General features: G+C 41.9%; 1 protein-coding gene across 1 annotated transcript in view; it reads left to right on the top strand.

Annotated features, from left to right (window-relative positions):
• Positions 1–5,047: 5,047 nt before the first annotated feature.
• Positions 5,048–24,002, top strand: part of CCDC50 (coiled-coil domain containing 50) — a gene marked incomplete at its 5' end in the record, with an annotated part of 74,384 nt that continues 55,429 nt past the window's right edge. Inside the window, 2 exons of the mRNA XM_041731647.1 lie at positions 5,048–5,761; positions 22,750–22,855. Coding sequence (XP_041587581.1) covers positions 5,048–5,761; positions 22,750–22,855 — 820 coding nt within the window. The remainder of the gene's footprint in view (positions 5,762–22,749; positions 22,856–24,002) is intronic.

Here is a 24,002-nt window from a genome sequence, read left to right as displayed (position 1 = left end):
AAACGAACAAGGGGTAGTGGAAAGGGAGGTGGGTGGGGGATTGGGGTGACTTGGTGATGGGCACTGAGGGGGGCACTTAGTGGGATGAGCACTGGGTGTTATGCTAAATGTTGGCAAGTTGAACTCAAATAAAAAAATTAAAAAAAAAAAAACCACTGATACTCAGCAGATGTGAATAACCACAGACATAATGGTTGCTAAAAGAGTAACACTTTCAGGCTGGCTTATGTTTTAGTGCTGTCTTGAGCCCCCTTATTACTCCTACCCCCACTGACACCACATCTCTTTTCTTTGGAACTCTCTAGGTCTTCTCATCATCCAGAAACAGAGGGGTAACAGCTGGAACAGGGGGAAGATCCACAACTTGCTCTGTTTCCATGTTTGTATTTCTGCCATTCTGTTTATAAATTTTTTTGAAAATCACCCAAGGATCCAGTCCACAATGAAGATGTTAGTCTTATATAGAGAAATAGACAGGTGGACTGATAGATTTGGAGAGGGTAAGGTTGGAAGTCCTCTTTTCAATAATTTTTATTTTCTTAATAGTCTAAGGAACTAAGAGTAAAGAGATGTAAGGACTATATAGGTAGAAAGGAAGAAGATGTGCAAATAATGTCTAATGGAATAGGAAATAAATTGGTCTGGGCAATATGCAGAATTTATAGTCAGTTAGCCATGGCTGGGATATTGCCATGCAAGTAGGGAAAAGGAAAACAGAGGTAAGGGAAGTGAGAGTATCTTGCAGGGAGTGATTACAAAATAGGCCATAGACTAGTTAAAAAAGAAGTAGGGATATAGGGAGAAGTGAGAATCAGTGCCGAGGTGGCAGGACAAAGAGATGATCGGTTCTGCTGCTGTTGGAGAATTGTTGGAGTTGGGGTATTAGTAGGAGTGAATTGCAGAGATAGAAACGGTAGGTGGAGAATGAGGTGTTCAAGATTGATGAAGGAGCACATTCTCTAGTAATGCCAAATTCTAGTTAATGACCCTGGGACTTTTTGGTGGAGATGGGGTGGGGTAATAAAATCACTGGGCATAAGGAAGCCAAGTAAAGAGAGGTGGACTGTCTATGTAGACATTGAAATCACCAAGTTACAGATGATGGACACAATGAGAAAGAAGCTATCATCTTGAAGGAACAAGAAGTTACCCAAGGGTATGTAAATAACTACCACAGGAGATGTAGGGATTCTGAGGATATGAGCTTCAGAGACACTAGATATATTTAAGAATAGGGGTAAGTATGTTCTAGGAGAGGCAATAAGATAAAAAAGAATACAACCGTAGCACCTCCAAGCCCAATGGGGTATAAAGCATTCGAGAAGAAACCCATTAATTGTTGAGGGCTGCTGGAAAAACAATGTTCCCAGGTGACAGCTAGGCTTTAGTGAGAAGGTGGCCATCTGCAAGCCAAGGAGAGAGGCCTCAGAAAAAACTAAATGTGCCAAAACCTTGCTCTTGGACTTCTAATCTCCAGAACTGTGAGAAATAAATTTGTTTAAAACACTCTGGCTGTGGTATTTCGTTAAGACAGCCCCAGCAGACTAACAATGTCTACTTAGTGGAAGTTGCATAATTAGCTCTAATTATGGCCTATTTGGGGGGGGGGGCTTCTTTCTTAGGTCGACTGTGGTGGTGAAGTTTCTAGAAAGCACTGGGTGCCAAGAAAAGGAAGGGGTCTTTCTAGGAGCATGTGTAACATCGTGGGTCCCCTTCCTTGCCTTATCAAGGTCCAGTGTGACTTATTCATTTGACCATATTGCTTTCCCTTTAGCCTTCTTTTAATTTGGGATTTTTATAATTGGATAGCTATATTCATTATTTAACAAGCATTTATTGAGTGCCCCTTTTGTGCCAGGCATTGTTCTAAGTATTAGGGATAGTAAAACAGGTGAAAAATCCCTGACCTTATGGAGTTCGCCATCTAGTACCACTTGGCTGTCTTTTGAATATTTTAGTTTTCTGATTTGACTTCTTATGGTCATACTCTCCCCCTTCCAATCCACGTGTTTTGTTATTCCCAAATTAACCCTCTTCATGTAGAAAATGTGCCGTATAACTCTCATTTATAATAATCCACTCAATTAGTGGTTTGATAGTATCTTATAAATAAATCCTTATTTCTCCCTGTGGCATTTGAGTTGCGATTTAGCCCTGGAATGCTTGTTTGAGATCTGCTTAAAATTGGGGATTTGTACCTCCTCTGGGAGGTATCTTTTGAATCTTCTTACTGCAAAACTGACATTTCAGGACATTAAAATACATAAACTAGATATAGGAATTCACTATACATTCATTTTCTTTTAAATAATCAAAAGATATTTAGACATTTCAGTCCTGTGCTGGAAAGTGCTGATCCTATAACTCTGAGCTCTAATTGCTCAGGTTGGGGGGGTAGATATAGAGTAAGGGTGGGGATAGGGAAGGATAGCCTGATTTTGGGGAGGATTTTCATGTTATCTGGTCCAGCAACTGAAAGGGGCTTCTGGTCACTTTTCATTACTTTTTCTGTTGAAGGCAGCTGATGCCCTAAAAAATAGACATGACTTTGAATACATTTTTCTCCAGGACAGAAATATGGGTGTTTTTAAGGAAAACAAAGCAGCGACCTTTTGGCATTTCTTATTTATCCTATCAGTCAGTCTAGGCAGAAAACAGAAGCAGTATGCAACATGCTTTAATTGAAAAGAATATAATGAAGGACGATTACAGAGGTGTGGGAATGGTTCAAGGACCAAGCAAAGTGGTAAGCCTTTACAACCCTACACCTGAAGGGGCACTGGAAGGAAAAGTTATTATTAGAGACCCAAGAGAGCTATAGCCATGGAAAAGAGTCTTTGAACAGGCATTGTAATTAGAAGGCCAGTGTAGGGCCAAAATTTTGGCCTAATACAAAGGTGAGAAGAGGGTAATTCACAGGCTGGTATTTCTCTCCTTCCTTCTTTTGATCTTCTGATAATGCTTCCCATTGGTCCAACTCAACAGGAATCACAAGGCAAGGAGGTTCCGGTGATACATTCATAAATGTCAGCTCCCAGGCAGAGCATGGAGAGAAGCAGAGGCAGTGGATTTGGAGAGGAAAACTGAAAATATCTATTATAAATATTCTCTATGACCATAATTTTTAAAAAAAGTTAGAAGGCAAGGAACTTAAAAATCACCATAACACTACCTTCCTAATAGTGCCACCTTCCTATTCAACCATTTGGCTTACTGAGTGCTCTTTCTGCCTAGTACTAGTTGACAAACTTTTTCTGAAAAGGGTCCAATAGTAAGTATTTTAGATTTGGGACCTGAAAGACAAAATTGAAAATATTACATTGTTTTTATGCAACCACTTAAAATGTAACCATTTAAGCATATAAAATGTAGTCATTAAAATCTAGTGGGCTGGGGCACCTGGGTCACTCGGTTGGCCTGACTTGATTTTAGCTCAGATCATCATCTCGGGGGTATGGGATCCAGCTCTGTGTTGGGCTATGCACTGGGAGCCTGCTTGGGATTCTCTTTCTCCCTCTCCCCCTGCCTGTTCCTACCCTTCTCTCTCTCTCCCCCTAAATAAAAATTATTAATTAAAACCCGAAACCCAGTGCCTGGATTTGGCCTGTGAGCCATAGTTCATCACCTTCTAGTCTAGAAAGTCTTCTCCTAAATGTTTGCTAACCTACATCTATTTTTTAATGTCCAGTCCAAATAAAACCTCTTCCCTGTGGCCTGTTGTGCTGAGATTCTCTGAGTTATGAATGAAAGAAAATCCATTTTTACAACCTTAAGAGAGTAAAATTACCAGCTTGAATTTGAGAGGATGTTGGAGGGAGATCCCAGAATCAAGGAGCTGCAAGCATCCCAGCTATTCCAGGGACCCGGCTTGCTATTGTGGTATCAGAACATGCCCTGTTTCTCTCTTCCTCTTACCTTTGCTCTGTTGGGAGTTTGGTTTCACTGTCGACTGCTGAGGGCAAAGCCTCCCCATAGGGAACAGAAAGTACCTGCCCCTCTTTAAGCTATAATCTTGGGGGAGCACTCTGCTTGACCTATCTCAGTCACACACCCATCCTTGGATGAACACACGTAGGTGGTGGTGGTGGTGGTGGTGGGAGGGAGGTTCTATGATCGCACGAGCTCCGGAGAGGAGCCCACTGCTGAGGACAGTGTCCCAAAAGGAGGGAGAATTGCGTTGCCAGGAGATACAGACAGGATGTCTATATTTGAGAGATGAAAATGTCACAATTATAGCCTAGTATGTGATGTGCTGTAAGACAATGTCTGAGACACGTTTTATCACCCCCTAGTACCTAATTCCACAGTTGGTAGACAGTCCTGCGTTTTTGATGAATGAATGACTCAGTCCCCCCAGCTGGTGGCGAATGCTCTCCTCGGTAAACTGGCCCACATAGCAGCTGTTGTCTAGCTCTGTAGGTTGTATCAGAGGTTTTCCACGTCCATATGTTATCCTTCCTCTAATCCCCGGAGGCAAAGCATGCCTGAGACACAGCCAGGCAGCAGGAAATCCCAGCCCCGGAACCAGAGCCCCGGCGGCGAGGCCGATTCTGTTCTGGGTGACCCACGTGCCCTGGTTGAGGCCTTCAGGAGCCCTCGGACCAGACGGCGGCGGGGCCCGGGGCGGGGGCTCAGCGCGGCCGCAGCCCCCGGGCGTCCCTCCGCACAAAGGAGAAGGGGGAGGCGGCCGCCGCGCGGACCTCGGCGCTCCCCTGGCTCGCAGGCGCGGTTACAGACCCGCAGCCCCCAAGGCTCGCAGGCGCGGTTACAGACCCACAACCCCCGGGGCTCCCAGGCGCGGTTACAGACCCGCACCCCCCCTCCCCAGGGCTCTCAGGCCGGGTTACAGACCCGCAGCCCCCCCGCGGCTCCCAGGCGCGGTTACAGACCCGCAGGCCCCAGCTGGTCGCAGGCGCGGTTACAGACCCGCAGCCCCCCCGTGGGCTGCAGGCGCGGTTACAGACCCGCTGCCCCCTGGGGCTCGCAGGTGTGGTTACAGACCCGCAGCCCCCAAGGCTCGCAGGCGCGGTTACAGACCCGCAGCCCCCAAGGCTCGCAGGCCCGGTTACAGACCCGCAGGCCCCAGCTGGTCGCAGGCGCGGTTACAGACCCGCACTCCCCCTCCCCAGGGCTCGCAGGCCGGGTTACAGACCCGCAGACCCCCGGGGCTTCAGGCGCGGTTATAGACCCGCACCCCCAGCTGGTCGCAGGCCGGGTTACAGACCCGCAGCCCCCCGCGGCTGACAGGCGCGGTTACAGACCCGCACCCCCCCTCCCGGGGCTCGCAGGCGCGGTTACAGGCCCGCCCCGCCCCGCCCCCGCGCCCGGCCCGCGCGCCCGCCTTTCTGTCTCCTCTCTCCCTCCGTACGGGACCGCCCGGCTCCACTTCCGGGCTCGCAGATCGGGTATCGATCCGGGCGGGGGGCGGGGGGCGCGGGAGCAGGTGGCTGCGGCGGGCTCAGCGGGGCCGCCTGCCCGGGCGCCCGGACGGCCCTCCCGCCGCCTTTGTCGCCAGCGCTTCCGCGGCGGCCGCTCCTCCCCCAGGTCGGCGCGCGCTGCCGGACGGACTTTGCGCCGCGTCGGGCGCTGCTGCTGCTGCTGCTGCTGGCGGTGCCGCGGCTGCTGGGGCTGCGGGGGCTGCGGGGCCGCGCTCGGGGCCGGCGGCGGGCGGCGGGCGGCGAGGGGCGAGGGGCGCCGGGACCCCGGCCCAACATGGCTGAAGTCACCATCGACCAGTCCAAGCTGCCCGGAGTCAAGGAAGGTAGGGGCCGCGGCGAAGAGCGGGGCGCCCCCCTCCCCAGCCTGGCTCCGGCCGGCCGGGGCCGTCGCCCTTTGGGCCCCCGAGGCCCTCGCGCGGGCCCCACCCGCCGGTGCCCTGGCCCTGGCTCCCCGGCCCCCCGGTGCCCTGACCCTGGCTCCCCGGCCCCCCTGGGTGCCCTGACCCTGGCTCCCCGCCCCCCCCCGTGCCCTGACCCTGGCTCCCCGGCCCCCCCGGGTGCCCTGACCTCCGCTCCCCGGCCCCCCTGGGTGCCCTGGCCCTGGCTCCCCGGCCCGCCCCCCGTGCCCTGACCCCCGCTCCCCGGCCCCCCCCCCCCCCGTGCCTTGACCCTGGCTCCCCGCCCCTCCCACCCCGTGCCCTGACCCTGGCTCCCCGCCCCCCTCCCCCCCCCCCCGTGCCCTGACCTCCGCTCCCCGGCCCCCCTGGGTGCCCTGGCCCTGGCTCCCCGCCCCCCCCCGTGCCCTGACCCCCGCTCCCCGCCCCCCCCCACCCCGTGCCCTGACCCCCGCTCCCCGGCTCCCCCCCCCCCGTGCCCTGACCCTGGAGCCCCGGCCTCCGCCCCCACCCCCCCCCCCCCGTGCCCTGACCCTGGCTCCCCGCCCCCCCGGGTGCCCTGACCCCGGTTCCCCGGCCCCCCCGGTGCCCTGGATCTGGCCGCCCCATGCCCTGACCCCGGCTCCCCGGCCCCCCCTCGTGCCCTGACCCCGGCTCCCCGGCCCCCCTGGGTGCCCTGGCCCTGGTTCCCGGGCCTCCCTACCCCGCCCGTCCCCTGACCCTGCCTCTCTGGCCCCTCCGGGTGCCCTGACCCTGGCTTTTGGTCCCCTCGGGTGCCCTGGCTCTGGCTCCCTGGGTGCCCTGACCCCAGCTCCCCAGCCCCCTTGGGTGCCCTGGTCCTGGTTCTCCGGCCCCCTTGGGTGCCCTGACCCTGGCTCACTGGCCCCTTCGGGCGCCCTGACCCTGCCTCTCCCCCCGCCCTGGTTCCCTACCCCCTTGGGTGCCCTGACCCTGGCTCCCCTCGAGTGCCCTGACCCTGACTCCCTGCCCCCCCCCTGCTCTGACCCTGGCTCCCCGCCCCCCCCCAGGTGCTCTGGCCCTGGCTTCCCGGCCCCCTCGAGTGCTCTGGCCCTGGCTCCCCGCCCCCCCCCCAGGTGCTCTAGCCCTGGCTCCCCGGCCCCCTCGAGTGCCCTGACCCTGGCGCCCCAGCCCCCCTGGGTGCCCTGACCCTGGCTCCCCGGCCCCCTCGAGTGCCCTGACCCTGATGCCCCGGGTGCCCTGGCCGGTTACGGGGTTGACTTGAGGCTCTACTGTGGTACCTTGGGCGAGTCACCGGGTTCTGAGCCCAGCTTGCCCTTCGCCAGGAGGTGGGGGGAGACAGGCTAGTACCACCCGCGGGGCAAATAGTTGTGCAAATGTTCTAGTGACAGGCCAAGCCTCGGTGAACGTTCGAGGGCTGGGCACATCTGACTTATTTGTGTCCTGAAAAATCCAGGCCCAGCCTAGCTGCTGGCGTGAGGGCTAGGGAGTGGGGAGGGGTTGACGTTCAGTTCCTTGTGGAGCCTTTGTTTTGAAACTTGACTCTTTCCCTCCTTCTCTCCACTTTTCCTAGCCCAGCGTCTGGCTGGCTGACTTTCCCACCTCCCTCAAGGTTTAAAAGTTTCATCTTGGCACTGCCCAGCGCAGGCAGGCTGATGGGAAGCTGCTGCAAGCATTTTCTTAGAAAAAGCAGGGTGGTAAGGGGGGACAGGGGACTGACTGGTGACCTTGATTTTTAAAGGCTCTTTAGATGTCCTAGAAAATCGTGGTTGATGAGTACTGGTCTGGTTTAGCCACTGGCAAGTAGCCCTTTGACTTCCCTCCCCTGCTTGTGATCGGCTGCTCCAAGATTTAGCATTTTTTTGTTGAAATTTTGGGTGGTGTTAGATCACCTTAACCTTTAGTTATCTTTGGCTCCACTTTGGCCCCAGGAAGTGTGGAAATCCCAGAGTGCTATCCAAGCTCGCAAAGGTTGTCTTTGTTGTGAATGCCATTTGTTTCAACTGAACATCTTGGCCCCGGGTGTCTTGTCTTGGGAATGTGGAATTGAAAATAAGAATTTTTGCTTTCTTGCAACTGCATGTTTCATTGACAACTTGATTTAATTCTGATGGTCTTGTGGGTGTTCAGACCGATGCCAAAATCCCAAGGAAGCTTGACTGCTTTCTTTCCCAGAGTTCCAAACACTACAAGATAGAGTCCCTGGTTTTATGTAGAATTTTTCTTGGGGCTAGGCTTGTCCTATTTTTCCTGCAGGGTATTAATTAGAGTTTAGGCCTGAGATCTTTCAACCTTTCAATTTCCAGCAAGGCTTTGGTGAAGACTCAGGCATTCACATGTAAATGTCGTTTTCACAGCAGTGTCAGGTCTGGTGCCTGAGTGAAAGGAAAAGCTGATAGACACTTGGAAAGACCTAGTCTCTGAGATTGTCTGGTTGCCCTTAGCCTTTTGGGTACAGTGTTATGGACAAATGTCTGTGTGCTATGGACAAACGTCTCTAAAGAAAGAGTGACCCTGTGTAGTGTGTAGTGCTTCCTTGGGGGTGGGTGATGAGTAGAATGAGCACTGGAGTTAAAACACAACCTTAACAGGTAAAGTATTAATCGTGTGGTGCTGTGATCTTACCCAGCCCCTTGTATCTGTCAGTGACCTGGAACAAACTCGAAACTCACTTTCTGTATTAGCATTTATATGACTCTTAGGTCTTCTGGTTTCTAACCAAAACAGGAATGATTTATTCTAGTACATTCTTTCTCAACGGGTTCAACAAACACTTTCCATCTAAAAATGCAAGATGTTTCTATTGCTAGACTCTGGAATTTTAACACATTCAAATTGGCTTTCACTTTGCTCATGTGTTTGGCAGTCCAGTTTGCATGATATGGTAAGGTGGTACGAAAATTTGGTGTGGCTTTTTTTATTAAGTTAGAATTAAATGTTGATTGATTTTGAAGGTGGTCAGATTATTGTCTTTGTGAGCAGCTGACTTTTCTGATTCCAAGATACTCAAAGGAAATGATGTATTGGGCTGAGAATGCCCTAATGGTGGTGTAGCTTTTGATCTGGGAAGTATTCAAGTCTAATAAAATGTATCTTTCTCTAATGTAATTCTTAATTATGGCCTAGTTAGTCCCTAATAATGTCTTTGAACCCTAATTTAAAGAGAAGAAAGCTGATGCCCTTGTTTGGGTAAAACATACACATTTGAGACTGTTCTTAATATTGAAACTACAACAGAGTTTGTAAAGGAAGTTTAGTGGTAAATTGCTTAATACCCTGGGATAGATTTTTAAGCTCTGTTTTTAAAAATCTGTCTCTTCCACTTCTCTTTTTGATCTAAATTTTGGTGGATTTATATAGAATTACGATTTCGGGTCATGGGGTAGATTCCAATACAGATTAAGAATAATGCAGTCAGTGTCTGTGGCTTCCCGCTGCCTTTTCTTTGGGAGGGGTTGGGGAGCCTGTGACCTCTGTTGTGAACATCTCAACAGAGGTCATGGGTAACAGCTGACAGCAGGGAATATTTTAATATAATTTTCTTTTCTAGGTTAAAATCCAGTGCTTGCTTACTTAGTTTTAGGGTGGTCAAAGACATTCATAATTTGGCCAGACCTTTAAAAAATACCCAAAGTTACAGCAGTATTGTTACCTTAGGAAATCTCTTAGAATAGGAGACAAAAGGACACGTTTGAGTTGATATGTAGGTGAAAGGAATTAAGTCTAGCTAAATGTTCACACACGTCATTATTTCTGGTTTAAAAACGTATTTGGGACACAGGCATACTTTTTGTAATGGAAATACTTTGCCAATGTTTAGGAATAGTCCTTTATTTCTTCTGAAACATTCGAGCTTCTACCCAACAAGATTTGAAATAATCCCCAGTGTTTTTTAGATCAGTAGATGTGTGACTCAAAGGCATCATGCAATTTTCGAATGTTAGACAAAGGTGTATTCAGGTTCCAACAGTATTCTGTAAGCTTCTTAGTTTAGATTGGAGCTGGGAATATATTTCTCTTAGAATGAATGCTTTTCTTCAATTGACAAATTTAGATTTTTGGTCAATTGTAATGTCTTTGCCGATTTTTCTTTCTGACAAAATAGTCCAGACTCCTTACTTTCCTTTTTTCCCTCTCCAGTCAGATTCCCATATCACTTCTTAATTGATCACTTATCATCATAGTCTTGCCCCTTCTCCCATCTTACAAAGTTTTGACACTTAAAGTGTTGGTCTAAGAGCTAATATTATCCTGTCCACCAAAGCCATTTCTATACCCTTTTAAACTTTTATCAACTCCTTTGCAATTAGAATTTTTCCACTTTTAGCCATTTAGCCCAACACACAAACCCTCCTGTCAATTCCCAGGGCCAGCCTTCTTTTTTCTTCTTTTACAACAGTAAGAAATGCAATCATTTTGTTATGTATTTGTACTAGTCTTCATATGGAAAGTTCCACCATCTCCAAAGTTGGTTATATCTATGTTTCATGTACGTGTCTGAAATAAATGCACCTAGTGACTTTTTACTTGAAGTAAAAGCAACTAGCTATTCTAAAAGAAAATCTTTTTTTCTTTTCTTTTCTTTTCTTTTTCTCTTTCTTTTCTTTCTTTCTTTCTTTCTTTCTTTCTTTCTTTCTTTCTTTCTTTCTTCTTTCTTTCTTTCTTTCTTTCTTTCTTTTCTTGTGGAAGATAAGTACATCTTAATACATTTCCAGAAATATGTCTCAAAGGACTGATTCATTTTAGATCCAGGACACCGTAGTAGCATAATGAGGTAAATTAAGTTAATGGCACAAATCCAGAATTTTAAGGAGAAGAGTACAAAATTAGGTCTGATGCATTAAGTTAAGCAAGTATTCCCAGAGATCGAAAGCATGTCGTGAGCATACGAGGTGTGTAATGGGAAGGCAGTGAAGGTGAGATGTATGGATGTATAGTACATGGCTCCAGGACAAACTACAGTTTCTCTTTGCTTCAGAATTCTACTGCAGGTTTTTTTGTTACTCTTTTTTAATGAGACAATGGCTGTATCTCCTTGAATTGGGAGATTTATATTTTATTTATCTTTCTTTACCCTCATCTGGCTTCAGGTCTTTCAGCCATAAAGTATTCAGCAAATATTTGCATATGTGAGTGAATGAATGTGTTATTAAATGCTCCCTGTTAGTTTAGGAATCATACCTCTGGCAAAGTATATTATTTTATTACTATTATTATTATTATTATTGTATATTATAGATAATATTTTATATTCCTTCTCAGAGTATAAGCTCTTAAGGGGCAGAGATATTGCCTTCTAACCATGGGGAGCACAGATCACAATGCCAGAAAGTAAATTTATTTAAAGAAATACATATATTTTTTATTTTTTTATATAAGAACTTTTAATATTTTTTAATGTTTATTTTCTTTTTTTAAATTTTTTAAAAAGATTTTATTTATTTATTCCTAAGAGACACACAGAGACAGAGAGAGAGAGAGAAAGGCAGAGACACAAACAGGCTCCATGCAGGGAGCCTGATGTGGAACTCAATCCCTGGTCTCCAGGATCATGCCCTAGGCCAAAGGCAGGCTCTAAACAGCTGAGCCACCCAGGGATCCCCCTAATGTTTATTTTCTCATTGGTGCATCGTAGAAATAGATATCATCCCATATAGGTAAGTATAACATAAACAAGTGAAAAAACATAAAGGAATTGTTATGCTCTTCCTTCTGTCCTTGGAGATAATCATTATTAAGAATAAAATTTTAGGGGGTCCCTGGGTGGCGCAGCGGTTTGGCGCCTGCCTTTGGCCCAGGGCGCGATCCTGGAGACCCGGGATCGAGTCCCATGTCGGGCTCCGGGTGCATGGAGCCTGCTTCTCCCTCCGCCTGTGTCTCTGCCTCTCTCTCTCTCTGTGACTATCATAAATAAATAAAAATTTAAAAAAAAAAAAAAAAAAAAAAAGAATAAAATTTTAGTGAAAACTCATAATAAATGCTCTTTTGTGGTTTTGATTTTTATTTGAGTAATAGGTTTAATATACTTATCTCACAGTTTGCAAGTTGGAAGGAATCTTAGATACATATTTTTTAAAAAAGTGTTTATCTACTGTGTGCCACCTGTTGCGCAAGGGTAGTACCATCATAAAACATGCCCTGTAGTGCATGGACGTGATATTCACTGTGGTGGAGAAGCAATTGTGTAGAGTTCAAGGAGTTGCTGTAAAGAACCGTCTAAATTCATATTGTAGCCAAAATGCCCCTCACATGAAGGAGAAAGAAAAACTCTTCCAGTTTATGGATGCAATACTTTCTTGAATGAGTGAATTAAAAAAAATGGATATAGCTATCATTTGTAAAATAAAGATTTTTTTTAAATAAAGCATTTTTTAAGTCATTGAGTTTTTTTGTTTTGTTTTGTTTTAACTAACAGGTACCTAAAGGACAACTTCTTCCATGTGTGAAACCATAAAGTTAATTGATACTTAATCAAAGGATCTCAGAGTAGAAAGCATTAAAAAAACCACTAATCTAAGCCAACCTCCTCATTTTCTAGATGAAAGTCTGAGGGCCAGGATGGGGAAGTGAGCTACAGGAACTGCTGAGGTTGAGTAGCTAGGAATTAGCACATTGAGACTAGAATTAGAAACACTTAAAGCTGCAGATATTCTCTCCTTACTTACCTTCCCCCTCCTCTCGCATTTTCTCCCTTCTCTCCTGCCTTCTCTCTTTCTCATCCTTTTCCCCCTTCCCCTCATCACCTTTCTTTTAAATTATTCTGTAGATACATAAGATTAATTTCTAATGTGTTTCCTTAATACTGCCTTATGTTTACAACAGTGGAATGGAAATAATGGATAAAAGTTTCACAGATGTTTTAAAGTTATTTTAGGGATAATGTTTGATATGAATGTTAATGAGTTTATGTAGGCTTTTTAAACTTTTTAACTAAGATTTTGTTTTTAGGTTTTATTTTTGATTCATCAAATGAATTACTGAGTGAACTATAGGAGGGTATACTCCTGCATCAGTGTTATATCTAAAAAAAAGATAATAATAATGCATGCCTTTTCTGCTATAGTCAGCCTGACTGATGGGGCCAATGTTTAAAGGCTTGGACCCTTTAAACGTATAGAGGGATAAAGTCAAAGAAAGCTACAGGCCATGGTTTTTCCATTGTCCTTGTCAGGGGGTAAGAGTTGTTATTGAGATGAGTGAATTTGCATCAATGACAAAAAGCTATGTGATACTCTTATAAAGAAAGCATTTATAGATACCACAAAGCTTTAGTAAACTATGCTTGAAATCCTAGTTTTCTTAAGTGCAGGAGCATATTTTTAAAATGAACCACTCTGAAGCATGGGGAAAAACAAACCTATAATAGCTATATTTGCGGTTTCAGAAGTAGCTAGTGGAAGATCTATTGAATTAATATTTTTAACTGATGACCCACTTAAAGGTGTCCTGTACTTCAAAATGTAAAACTAGGATATCCTAGATCTTGAATAAGACCTATAAAGGATAATTGGTTTGTATATTCAGAAGGACCTTGGGGATTATTTATTCCCAGATGTTTGAATTTAGAAACCAGTGCAAAAGAGTTCTCAGAGATTACCATTAGAAGTCATGACCAACGTGTGTGCAAACACAGTCATTTATTTTGCCATCATTTATTTTACAAGAAAAACCCCACATAAAGTATGTACATATGCATATGATAGTTGGTAATCATACATTGACATAACAACATTAAGAAGTTTCTCATAAACCAGAACCAGTTGTAATCCGTTTTGTTTATATATTAGTATTTTTTCTTTTTAGTCAAACTCATTGAGGTATAATTTATGTACAGTGAAATTTCATCCTTAATTTACAGTTCTAAGTTTTTGACAAATGTATAGTCTTGTAATTATTGCAACAGTCCAGATCAGAACAGTTATATAACCACCAAACTTCTCTACTCTTTCCCTGTCTCCCGCTAGCTAGCCATTGATTCGTTTTTGGCCACTATAGTTTTTTCCTTTGGAAAAATGCCCTGTCTTTGGATCATACAGTAAAATAGTTTTTTGAGTTTAGCTTCTCTCACTTAGCATAATGTAACTGATATTATGTTGTATATATTAGTAATTCTCTTTCTTTTTATTTCTGAGTTCCAGTGTTTGGCTGAACCACAGTTTACTTATCCATTCACTTGTTGAAGAACATTTGGGTTGTTTTCACTTCGTGGTTATAAATAAAGTCACTCTAGACATTTGCATATAGAGGGTTTTTTTTTGGTGAAAAAAAGTTTTCATTTCTTTTGGTTAAGCACCTATGGTGGGATTGCTGGGTCATATGGTGAGTGTATGTTTAGCTTTATAAGAAACTGCCAAACTGTTTTCAAAGTGGTTATACCATTTTGCATTCCCACCAGCAGTGTATGTGAGGTCCAATTGCTCTGCATACATGCCCACAGTTTGCATTGTCAGGGTGTTTTTTGTTTTATTTTTTCCTTTTAGCTATTTTAGTAGGTGTATGATAACATATGTGGCTTTAGTTTACATTTCTCTAATGACTAATGATGTTAAGCCTCTTATCTTATGCTTTTTTGCCATTCTTATGTATTTGTTGAAATATGTGTTCTAAGCTTTTGCCTTCCCTTTTTAAAAATTAGACTATTTTCTTTTTATTGAATTCTGAGAGTTCTTTATATATTGTGGAGTCAAGTCTTACGTCAGATAAATATTTTGCAAGTGTTAGTGGATTTTAAACCTTGGTACAGCATTAGATTGTTTATCTTGGGTGTTTTACTATAAACACATTCCTAGCCGTACTAGATACCAGTTGAATCTCTTTGATATGGTCCCAGGAGTCTGTAGTTTTTATACCCAGATTATACACTTGGACTTACACAATGGACATTTGCAATATACTGTGGTCACCCTAGTGCAGGAATCCTCTCTATTCTAATTTCTCAAGTTTTTGCAGTGTTCTCTATCAATGTTCAAGAATAAGCAGCATTTTCTCCCCTCTAGTAATTGACGGTTCCACTAAGATAGGGGTCTATACACTATGGATCATAGGCCAATGCAGCCCACCTACCACTTGTTTTCATTCAGCAGGTGAGCTGAGACTAGGTTTTATATTTTTTTAGTAATTGAAAAAAAAAAGAGGCAGAAAGATTAGTGACATATGAAATTCATATTTCTATAAGTAACGTTTTATGGGAACAAAACATGCTCATTGTTTACATATTGTCTGTGGCTGCTTTCATGCTACAAAGGCTGAGATGAGTAATTGTGGAAGGGACCATATGCCAGCAAAGCTTAAAATTTTTATTATCTGGTACTTTATGGAACAAATAGTGGGGTTTTTTTGACCATTTTTGATGAAACTTTAAAGAAACTTCCTTATTTGATTTTTTTCCTTTTTTAAAAATAATTTATTTATTTATTTATTCATGAGAGACAGAGAGAGAGTGTGGCAGAGACACAGGCAGAGGGAGAAGCAGGCTCCATACAAGGAGTCTGATGTGGGACTCAATCCTGAATACTTCAGTTATCACCATGAGCATCAGTTACAACTTTAATAGGTTGGTGTTGTTGGGGACTATTGCTGATTGAACTCTTGTGGTAGTGTATTTTCTATTTGTAGTGACTTTTAAAATTATATACTTATATCCTGATTTTTTTTTTTAGGAAGAAAAAATTTACACTCCGTATGTATTTCTAGGTACTTCAAAATTGATTATCTAGATAGAAGCCTTATATAAAATAAGAGCATGTCATATGCCAGCTCTGAGTGAGGGTCTGTGGCCTTTCATGAGTGGAGTGCATGAGTAAACAGATTGAACTTTTTGAAAAAGTTTACTTACGATTTTTAGTTTATTGCTAATTATTCCTTCAAATGTGTTACTGACATTTGCATGAAGGAAATGTTACTTTGTCTTCTTGGAAACTTCTATCAGAAGTACCTAGGTTGAGTTACCCCTCAGCTTTGAAGGTTTAGTGTGTAATGAGCATTTCCAGTCTTGATACAGCTCCTCAATGACCAAATACCAGGGGAGTCTCCACTGGACTTTTTTTGGCTTTTATTTTTCTAATGAGTCATAAAGGTTGAGTCACTTTCCATTAACTTTACTCCAGAACTTTTAACTGCACGTAGAAAAGTGTGAGTGCCTTATAGGGATGTCTTTTCCTCTTTGTTACCTCCCCATCAACAACATTTGTTTTGGATTCTGTTTTTTTTTTTTTTTTTAAATTGACTGTATGGAGGAGTCCATGATTTACTTTATTACATTAATTACATAAGTTGGGGGTAACATTCTGTCAAATGCTTTAAAATGTTAGGTTTTTTTCTTTGGTGTTATGAAGATGTGTAAAATATAAAATGTTAGGGTTGACAAATACTGTCCAAAAGTCCTTTTGTCTAGATGGGAAACCTGAAGTAGAAAAGGAGAAAATAAATAAATAAATAAATAAATAAATAAATAAATAAGGAGAAAGAAGAGACTTGATTAAGATCTTTGTTCCCCCATCTGTACTTCTTGAGCTTGGTCTGACATCTGGGCCAAGAGCTATTTGGAAAGAACTGTTCATTCTCAATGTCTGTATTTACCACATCACTTTTTAGCTTTGCCTACAAAGGTCCCCTTATGCTATCAGTGATGGCAGGATTTTAACTTGACATGTCTGCTTCTCTTGTTTTTCCAGGTTTCCATGGTCAGACCTTATTTCAAATTGGGCTTTAGTGGACCCACAGAACATTTCTTTTTCTTTCTGTAGTTACCCCGTTAGAGCTTCACAGAGCCGATCCTCAAAAGGTCATTTTGGCTAAGTGTGTATTTTAGAGGGGAGAGACAGGAGGTTTAGAGAATAGTTAGGGAGCTATGGATAGATGCCAGTTTACTGTGCTTTTAACATCCCTGAGGTCTAGGAACTTGGTTTCAGTGACTCTCAAGCTCCCTGTACTAGGATAATCACTAGGCTTAAAGATGGGGTCACCAAGGAATTTATAGGCCAAACCCAGATCCTTTGTGAGTAAAAAGGGTGATTCTAATTATTTCACCAGAGTAAATGGATACTGGTAATCACACAACTAAAGGAGACATTGCTGAAATACCATGAGCAGTTGGATGTGGTGACTGAGTGAAATCCTTGTGTTACAAAGCCTCTTCTGGATATGTGAAATTTTCATTGGCACTTAAAACCTGAAGGATACCTGTCTGTCACAGATTGTCTTGAGGTTCTAAATTTGTTTTCTGTTTCATAATTGATTACTATGTAAAACATGAAAACTGCTTTGTAGGTTATAGAATAGAAATCATTAGGGTGTCATTCAGCTATTCATATTGGGTTTTATCAAAATTTTATTTTTATTTAGTTTTCTGTTCCCTATTTATGGGTTCTTTCCATGTATTCTCCCCAAAATGTGGGGAACAGGTGTTGAAAAGATTTGTGCCAGTTGAAGGGAGATAAGACATGGAGACATCTCTGATTCTCGTTTACTTGACAATATGTAATATATCTATCATTTTTTTATTTTAAATACTACAGGAGGCTACATTTTTACTCTATATACCTCTACTATGCATTTTTTTAGTAATTGAGATTTTCTTAGAATTATTTTGCAGTCTTTGCTGTAGTTTACTGGTACATTAAATAATTCATCCCAATTGCAATCAGACTAGTAGTATAAAACTTAACTTCAGTGGACTGATTTCTTTCTAAAGGGAAATACCCCAAACCTAGACTTGTAAGACCTGGTTTCACATCTCTTTATTTACCACCTATTAGGTGTAAGATCTCAGAGATAACACTCAGTATTTCTAAGCTTTAGTTTCCTTATCTGTTTATTGAAAATGATATTTACATGGTCTTCTGATGACAGCTAACTGGAGAAATGGATATGAAAACTTTCTATAAAATGTCGTGGTATCCAATCAAGCTCCTGATGACATTACTGTTTAAGTTGCCCTGTAATACTTTGACTTTTTGACTTCTCCCGGAATTTTTAAATTTACTGTTTTCTCCTTTAAATTTATTTTGGCATAAAAGGAGTAAGGTTCTTACAAAGCTTTAACTAAACATATCAAAAATAACATGTATTTTTAAAGTTCTTGATTGTAAGAAGAGATAGTTGTGGAGAATCTGAAACTTTCTGGTTGGAGACTAGAGGGACGATGTACAGATTGCGAACTTGGAGTGGTTTAAGGTCAAAAGGTGGGAAAGCATGGGTAAGAGCTCAACAGATTTTGCTTTGGGCCTGGATATGTCCAGTTGTACTTATTTTGGAATAGTTTTCTAAGGCCACACTGTTTAGTTTCTTTCAGCTTCATATGATATATTAGGAGTTAACACTACTTTAAAAGCAGTGCTGTAAAAAATAAATTTATACTCATAGATAGCTATTTCAATTTTTAAAAAATTGCCAAAATAATTTTGACTCCTTAAAAAACAGTAAAGCGAGTAAATCTTGTAGAGCAGAAAAGATTTGGACAACTTGTCTTCCTATTCACAGATGCAGGCGGCCCCTGATTTTCTTTCACTTCCTCTGCAGGGGAATTACATGATAACCAAGCATACTATAGAATGTACTGAAGCTACTTTCTATAGCATTGCAGAGAAAAATCCAAGGCATATTAAGAATCCATTCTACTTGAACTTAAAACATTTGGTGATCTTTCAGAAGCCTTCTGAATTTCCCAGGCTATACTGTGATCATCTGGCCCCATATAAAGCCCTTTAGTTAGTGACACAGTTCACATTTATATTCATTGGACAATAAGTGACTGATAACATGGTCTCATTTTGCCCTAGTATTGAAGGCTCTGTGAGAATTGCTAGTTGAAACAGGAAAAGATCACTTTTTTATAAGGCAGCAGTTGAATGAAAGGTTATTTTAGGATTTATTGATGATTAAAGCTACTATACAGATTAATAAAAGCAAATGTTTGCCATTTTGTATGGTGGGAATAGTTAAATCATCAGAAACAATGAAGAAAGCGGTATTTGGTGAAGGAGAAAGCCTAACAGTCATTCTATAGAGTAGTCTTTTATACAGGCTGTGATGATCACATTTTATATATTGTGTCCAAGAGAAATGTTTAACACTTACTCTGAATCAACTACCTTTCATGCAACCCTATGTCTAATTTGGATGATTTATTTTTTTTTATTTTTTAAGATTTTATTTATTACAAAGAGTGAACACCAGTGTGATGGGGGCGGGGGCAGAGGGAGAAGCAACTGAGCAGGGAGCCCGATGTGGAGATTGATGCGGGTTTCTATCCTAGCACCCTGGGATCATGACCTAAACTGAAGGCAAATGCTTAAGTGACTTGAGCCAGCCAAGTGCCCCAGAGATGGATGAATTCTTAATTTGGACTGATTCTTTACAGCTCAGGACAGTGAGGTTCTGATTTGGAAAGTGACTTGTCAGAGGTCACTTGGTGAACTGTTGACAGAACCAGAACTAAAACTCTGTCAGGTGTCTGGAATTGAAGAACAGGGCTCTTGTACTTTAGCTTGTGTGTTCCTTATATGCTACAATAAAGCTGTATTTCTATACATTGGGCAAGAAATATCCACATTTCTAATAGTAAAGACACCAAAATGACATGTGGGTTTGGGAGAAAGCTTTCACTAGAGCAACTCAAAAATAGAAATGAGGAAAAGACATCTAGTTTTAAACATGCACTGTTTTTAATCTACTTGTTAGTGTGTTTTTGACTGGTTATACTTCTGCTCAGCAGTCTACCCTCATCATTCTTTTTTTTTTTTTAAAGATTTATTTATTTATTTATCTATTTATTTATTTATTTAATTTATGATACGGAGAGAGAGAGAGAGAGAGAGAGAGAGAGGCAGAGACACAGGAGGAGGGAGAAGCAGGCTCAATGCCGGGAGCCCAATGTGGAACTCGATCCTGGGACTCCAGGATCGCGCCCTGGGCCAAAGGCAGGCGCTAAATCGCTGAGCCACCCAGCGATCCCCTACCCTCATCATTCTTGATGTTGATTAAGCTATTACATGACTTTCTCATGTAATTCTACTTTTCTAACATTGGACATTCAATAGAAAAAGTTTGAAGTGATGGAGGTTATTATTCTGCTTTCTAACTCTGGACATTCACTTGAAAAAGAAAGTTTGAAGTGATGGAGCTTATTAAACATTTTAGACACACTGATTTTCTTTTGACTCAGGCCCACGATATGTAAAGGAAACATTCTCCTTCAGTTGGACAAAGGTTAGCAAGAGCTATAGAAATGTAGTAAGGTGCGATTACAGTTTAATTTTTTGCCAGGATATATTTCTAAACATTCATAAGAGGAAGCAGTGATTGCATATTCTATTACAGATTCTATACTAGACAAGTGCCAAGATCTGTGTTAGTGAGTAACTTAGTTGAGGGACTTGATTGGAAGAAATACTTAATGGGACATAAGTGTAGGACTTAAGAATTCCTTAATTCTGATGCTGCCAATAATAATAGGTTCCATTTATTGAATTTCCTTTTATTGAGTGACAGATGTATTCGTTGGCCCTTCACTTGTCTAATATAGTTCTCAAGACATTTATTCTCATTTTACAGAGGAGGAACCTGAACCTCAAAAAGATTAAATAACTTGTACAGGTCTTAAAGCCATTAAGTAAGCCATATTTGAATCCTGGTCTGTATAGCTCCAAAGTTTGTTTGTTTTTTTTCCCCCTCTGAAATACTCTTTACACAGCAGGAAAAATCCAAGACAGAATAATGCTGCCACTTTATATAATCTTTATTTTTGCTTTATTGAAGAGGTCTCAGCTTTCTCGTTATTGGAATTTACCTCTATGCTTCAGGTTTTGCTTCTTTCTTCCAATAGCAGTAGCTGCTTCATTTCCAGCTTTCTTTAGGAATAGGGAACTTTCAAAAGTTTACATCTAACTTAAGTACCACTAAGGTGAGTACATTTTTTTTCTCAAAAATGAAAAAAAAAAAAAATAGGGGCACCTGCGTGGCACAATAGGTTAACATTGGATTCTTGGTTGCAGCTCATGTTGTGCTCTCAGGGTTTTGAGATCAAGCCCTGCATCAGGCTCTGCACTCAGTATGGAGTCAGCTTGAGATTCTTCCTCTCTCTCCTTCTGCCCCTCCTGCTCATGCACGCATGCTCTCTCTAAAATAAGTAAATCTTTAAAAAATAAAATACCCTCTGATGAACTGCATAGAGAGAGCCAAAGTGGTTGAAAGAATCCCTTTTTAAATTCTTGGCTCAACTCCCTGTTTATCAGCATAGGGATTTTCTAGGTGTGCTTTGAAATATAAGCTAGCTTCTTTCAGTTTACTGTTGGGTTGCTTCCTTCTATATAGATGGTAATTTCCAGGAAATCTGATTTAAATGTAAGCCTACTTGTATTATAATTAGAAAGCTTAATCTCCTGATCTTCTGGAAAGGCATTCCCCTAGATTCTAAGAAAGGTACCCATGATCTCAAGATATCTTGTAGAAAAACACATTTCTAGTCAGTAAACATGACCAATTATTGAGCATATGGCAGCATATCAGAGTAAAATTTCAAAAGATCTCCAAATTTACTCATTTGTTTTTTTTTCATACTTTTAAATCTATATGATCTAAGATTACTGGAATTGTGTGTAGAGTTCTGAAAAATAGTTACCAGAGTGGAACTGTTGAGTAGTACAATTTGCTTTATAGGAGCAGGATTCTAAGAGAATCTTTTTACAATGCCTATTTATTCTATGGATGCTATTTGAAACAAAATTTGGGGGGGGGGAGCAGGATTTAAGAGAATCTTTTTACAATGCCTATTTATTCTATGGATGCTATTTGAAACAAAATTTGGGGGGGTGAATATTACTCTTGATTTAAAAAAAATATATATATATATATATTTGAGAGACAGAGAAGGGAAGAGCAGAGGGAGGAGAAAATCTTTTTATTTTTTTATTTTTATTTTTATTTTTATTTTTTTTTATTGGAGTTCAATTTGCCAACATATAACATAACACCGAGTGCTCATCCCATCAAGTGCCCCCCTCAGTGCCCGTCACCCAGTCTCCCCCACCCCCCCTTTAAAAAAATGAGTGGGAAATATCAGAAAGGGAGACAGAACATGAGAGACTCCTAACTCTGGGAAACGAACAAGGGGTGGTGGAAAGGAAGGAGAAAATCTTAAGCAGTCTCCATGCTGAGTAGAGCTCAACTCAGGGCTTGATCTTACCATCTAGATCATGACCTGAGCTGAAATCAGAAGTCAGACGGTTAACCAACTGAGCTACCCAGGCACCCCTTACTTTTTTGAAATTGGTGACAGGCACTGAGGGGGGCACTTGACGAGATGAGCACTGGGTGTTATCCTGTAAGTTGGCAAATGGAACACCAATAAAAAAAATTTATTATAAAAAAATAAAAAATAATTGTGTTTACTAATCCTGATAGGAAAGAAAGTGCTAGCTAAAGTATCTCCTTGCAGGAGAGACGTTGAAAGTGGAAATATCTGACTCAGGGTAAATAGAATTTGCCGTAGCTAGTACTTAAGGAAACTCTCTTGTCATATGAAGCCAATAAACCAAAATGGTTTTCTTTCCCTGGTGTAAACTTGTACTTAAGTTGGGTTGGATGTGATCTTTTGGGTTTTAATGGGCATGACTGGGTTTATCCTACAGGGGTTTAAGGAGATGGGTGGCTTTTCTTTCTAGGCTAAGGCAAACAGAGAAACCAAAACCATTTGAGGGCTGCCAAACCTTTTGAGGGCTTGTTTAAGTGCCAGGAAAAGTGTCATTCAAATAGTGGAACAACAGAAGATCGGAGTTTCTTTAGGGATACATGCAATATAAAAGCAATAAATTCTTACAGTCTGGATATTCTTTGTGGAAAATTGTTCTGTCTGCTACTGCTTATCTAAGGATATTTAAGTATTTGGGGTATTTTGAGGACTGCTTGTGGTAATCAAGGATCTTTTGTTTTCTACATAGAAAGTTATCTCCATCAGAATAATTTGTGAATACCTTTTAAAAAGAAGTGTACAGATTTCCTGCAGTGCTCAAGTCCTTATAGTGGTTGTTATCACTCCTATTTTGGGTGAGTAAACGTAAGCTATATTAATTTGTTCAAGATTATTCATTTAGGGAGTGTTAGACCCAGGACTGTAATCAGGATAAGAATACTTGGTTACATTATACTGCATCCTTACAGCAGTGAGTATTTACTGAACACAAGTGCTCTATGTAATGTATTGCAGAAAACACTGTGTAAAGAGTTTCATTGTTTTCTAAGTGTAACTATTTTTAAAGATTTTATTTGGGGGGTGAGAGGAGCAGAGGGGGAGGGACAGCAAGCAGACTCTGTGCTGAGCACAGAACCCAATGTGCTGGCTGCTAGATCCCTGGACCCTGATGAGATCATGATCTGAGCCAAAACCAAGAATGCAAAGCTTAACTGGCTAAGCCACCGAGGTACCCCTCTGAGTGTAATTTTGATATTTATCTTTTTATATTCAGTTAGGAAATTTTAAATTCATTTAAAAATAAACTGAATCATCTAAAAGAAGGAATGATTTATTTTAAATAATTTTTATGATATTAAAAGTAATTACTTATTTACCTGCTGTGTAAATTCACATATTTCTGAGTTCTGAAATGGAGCACCCATGTAAAATGTAATTGTTCTTTAGGGAGTGCACCAAAGACAGTAAACTGAGGAAAATCTCTACATTTGACCAGTTTGATTTTCGGGATCAACTGAAATTCACAGATGTAGATTTGTTAATCAGAATGCAGAATTCTTCAGTAAGTGTTTGGTCAGTAAGTGTTAGCCATCTGGTGGTTTTATTCAGTAGCAGATGTATTTCCCAGAATTGAATTCCTTTAACTGTATTGAAATCAGTTCGATTTCCTTTCTAAGTGGGTATTTACTCACTTTGTTTCAGTGACTATATCTGCACAGTAGTTGCTTGATAAATGTGGAATAACTTTTTCTTTTTTCACACTGCTGAAGTTAGCAAAACTACCATCACTTTATAGCTAAAGAAAAAGAAACAGGAGAAATACAGGAATTTTGAAGATAAATCAGTGGCTAACACAAGACCAGTAATATATTCAAAACCTTTGGTTGCCTGTACTGGTAAAGTGAGCTACATCTGTCGGTTAAAATATAAGTGCATATGCCCATGTGTGTGTTTGCATACACATAGACACAGACAGTTAAAATGGCTTTAAATGCTACTGAG

This window comes from Vulpes lagopus, chromosome 17 (genome assembly GCF_018345385.1).
Source record: "Vulpes lagopus strain Blue_001 chromosome 17, ASM1834538v1, whole genome shotgun sequence".
In the NCBI taxonomy this organism is placed as follows: domain Eukaryota; kingdom Metazoa; phylum Chordata; class Mammalia; order Carnivora; family Canidae; genus Vulpes; species Vulpes lagopus.
Note: the sequence above shows the minus strand (reverse complement) of the source record. Positions and strands in the feature narration are given on the sequence as shown.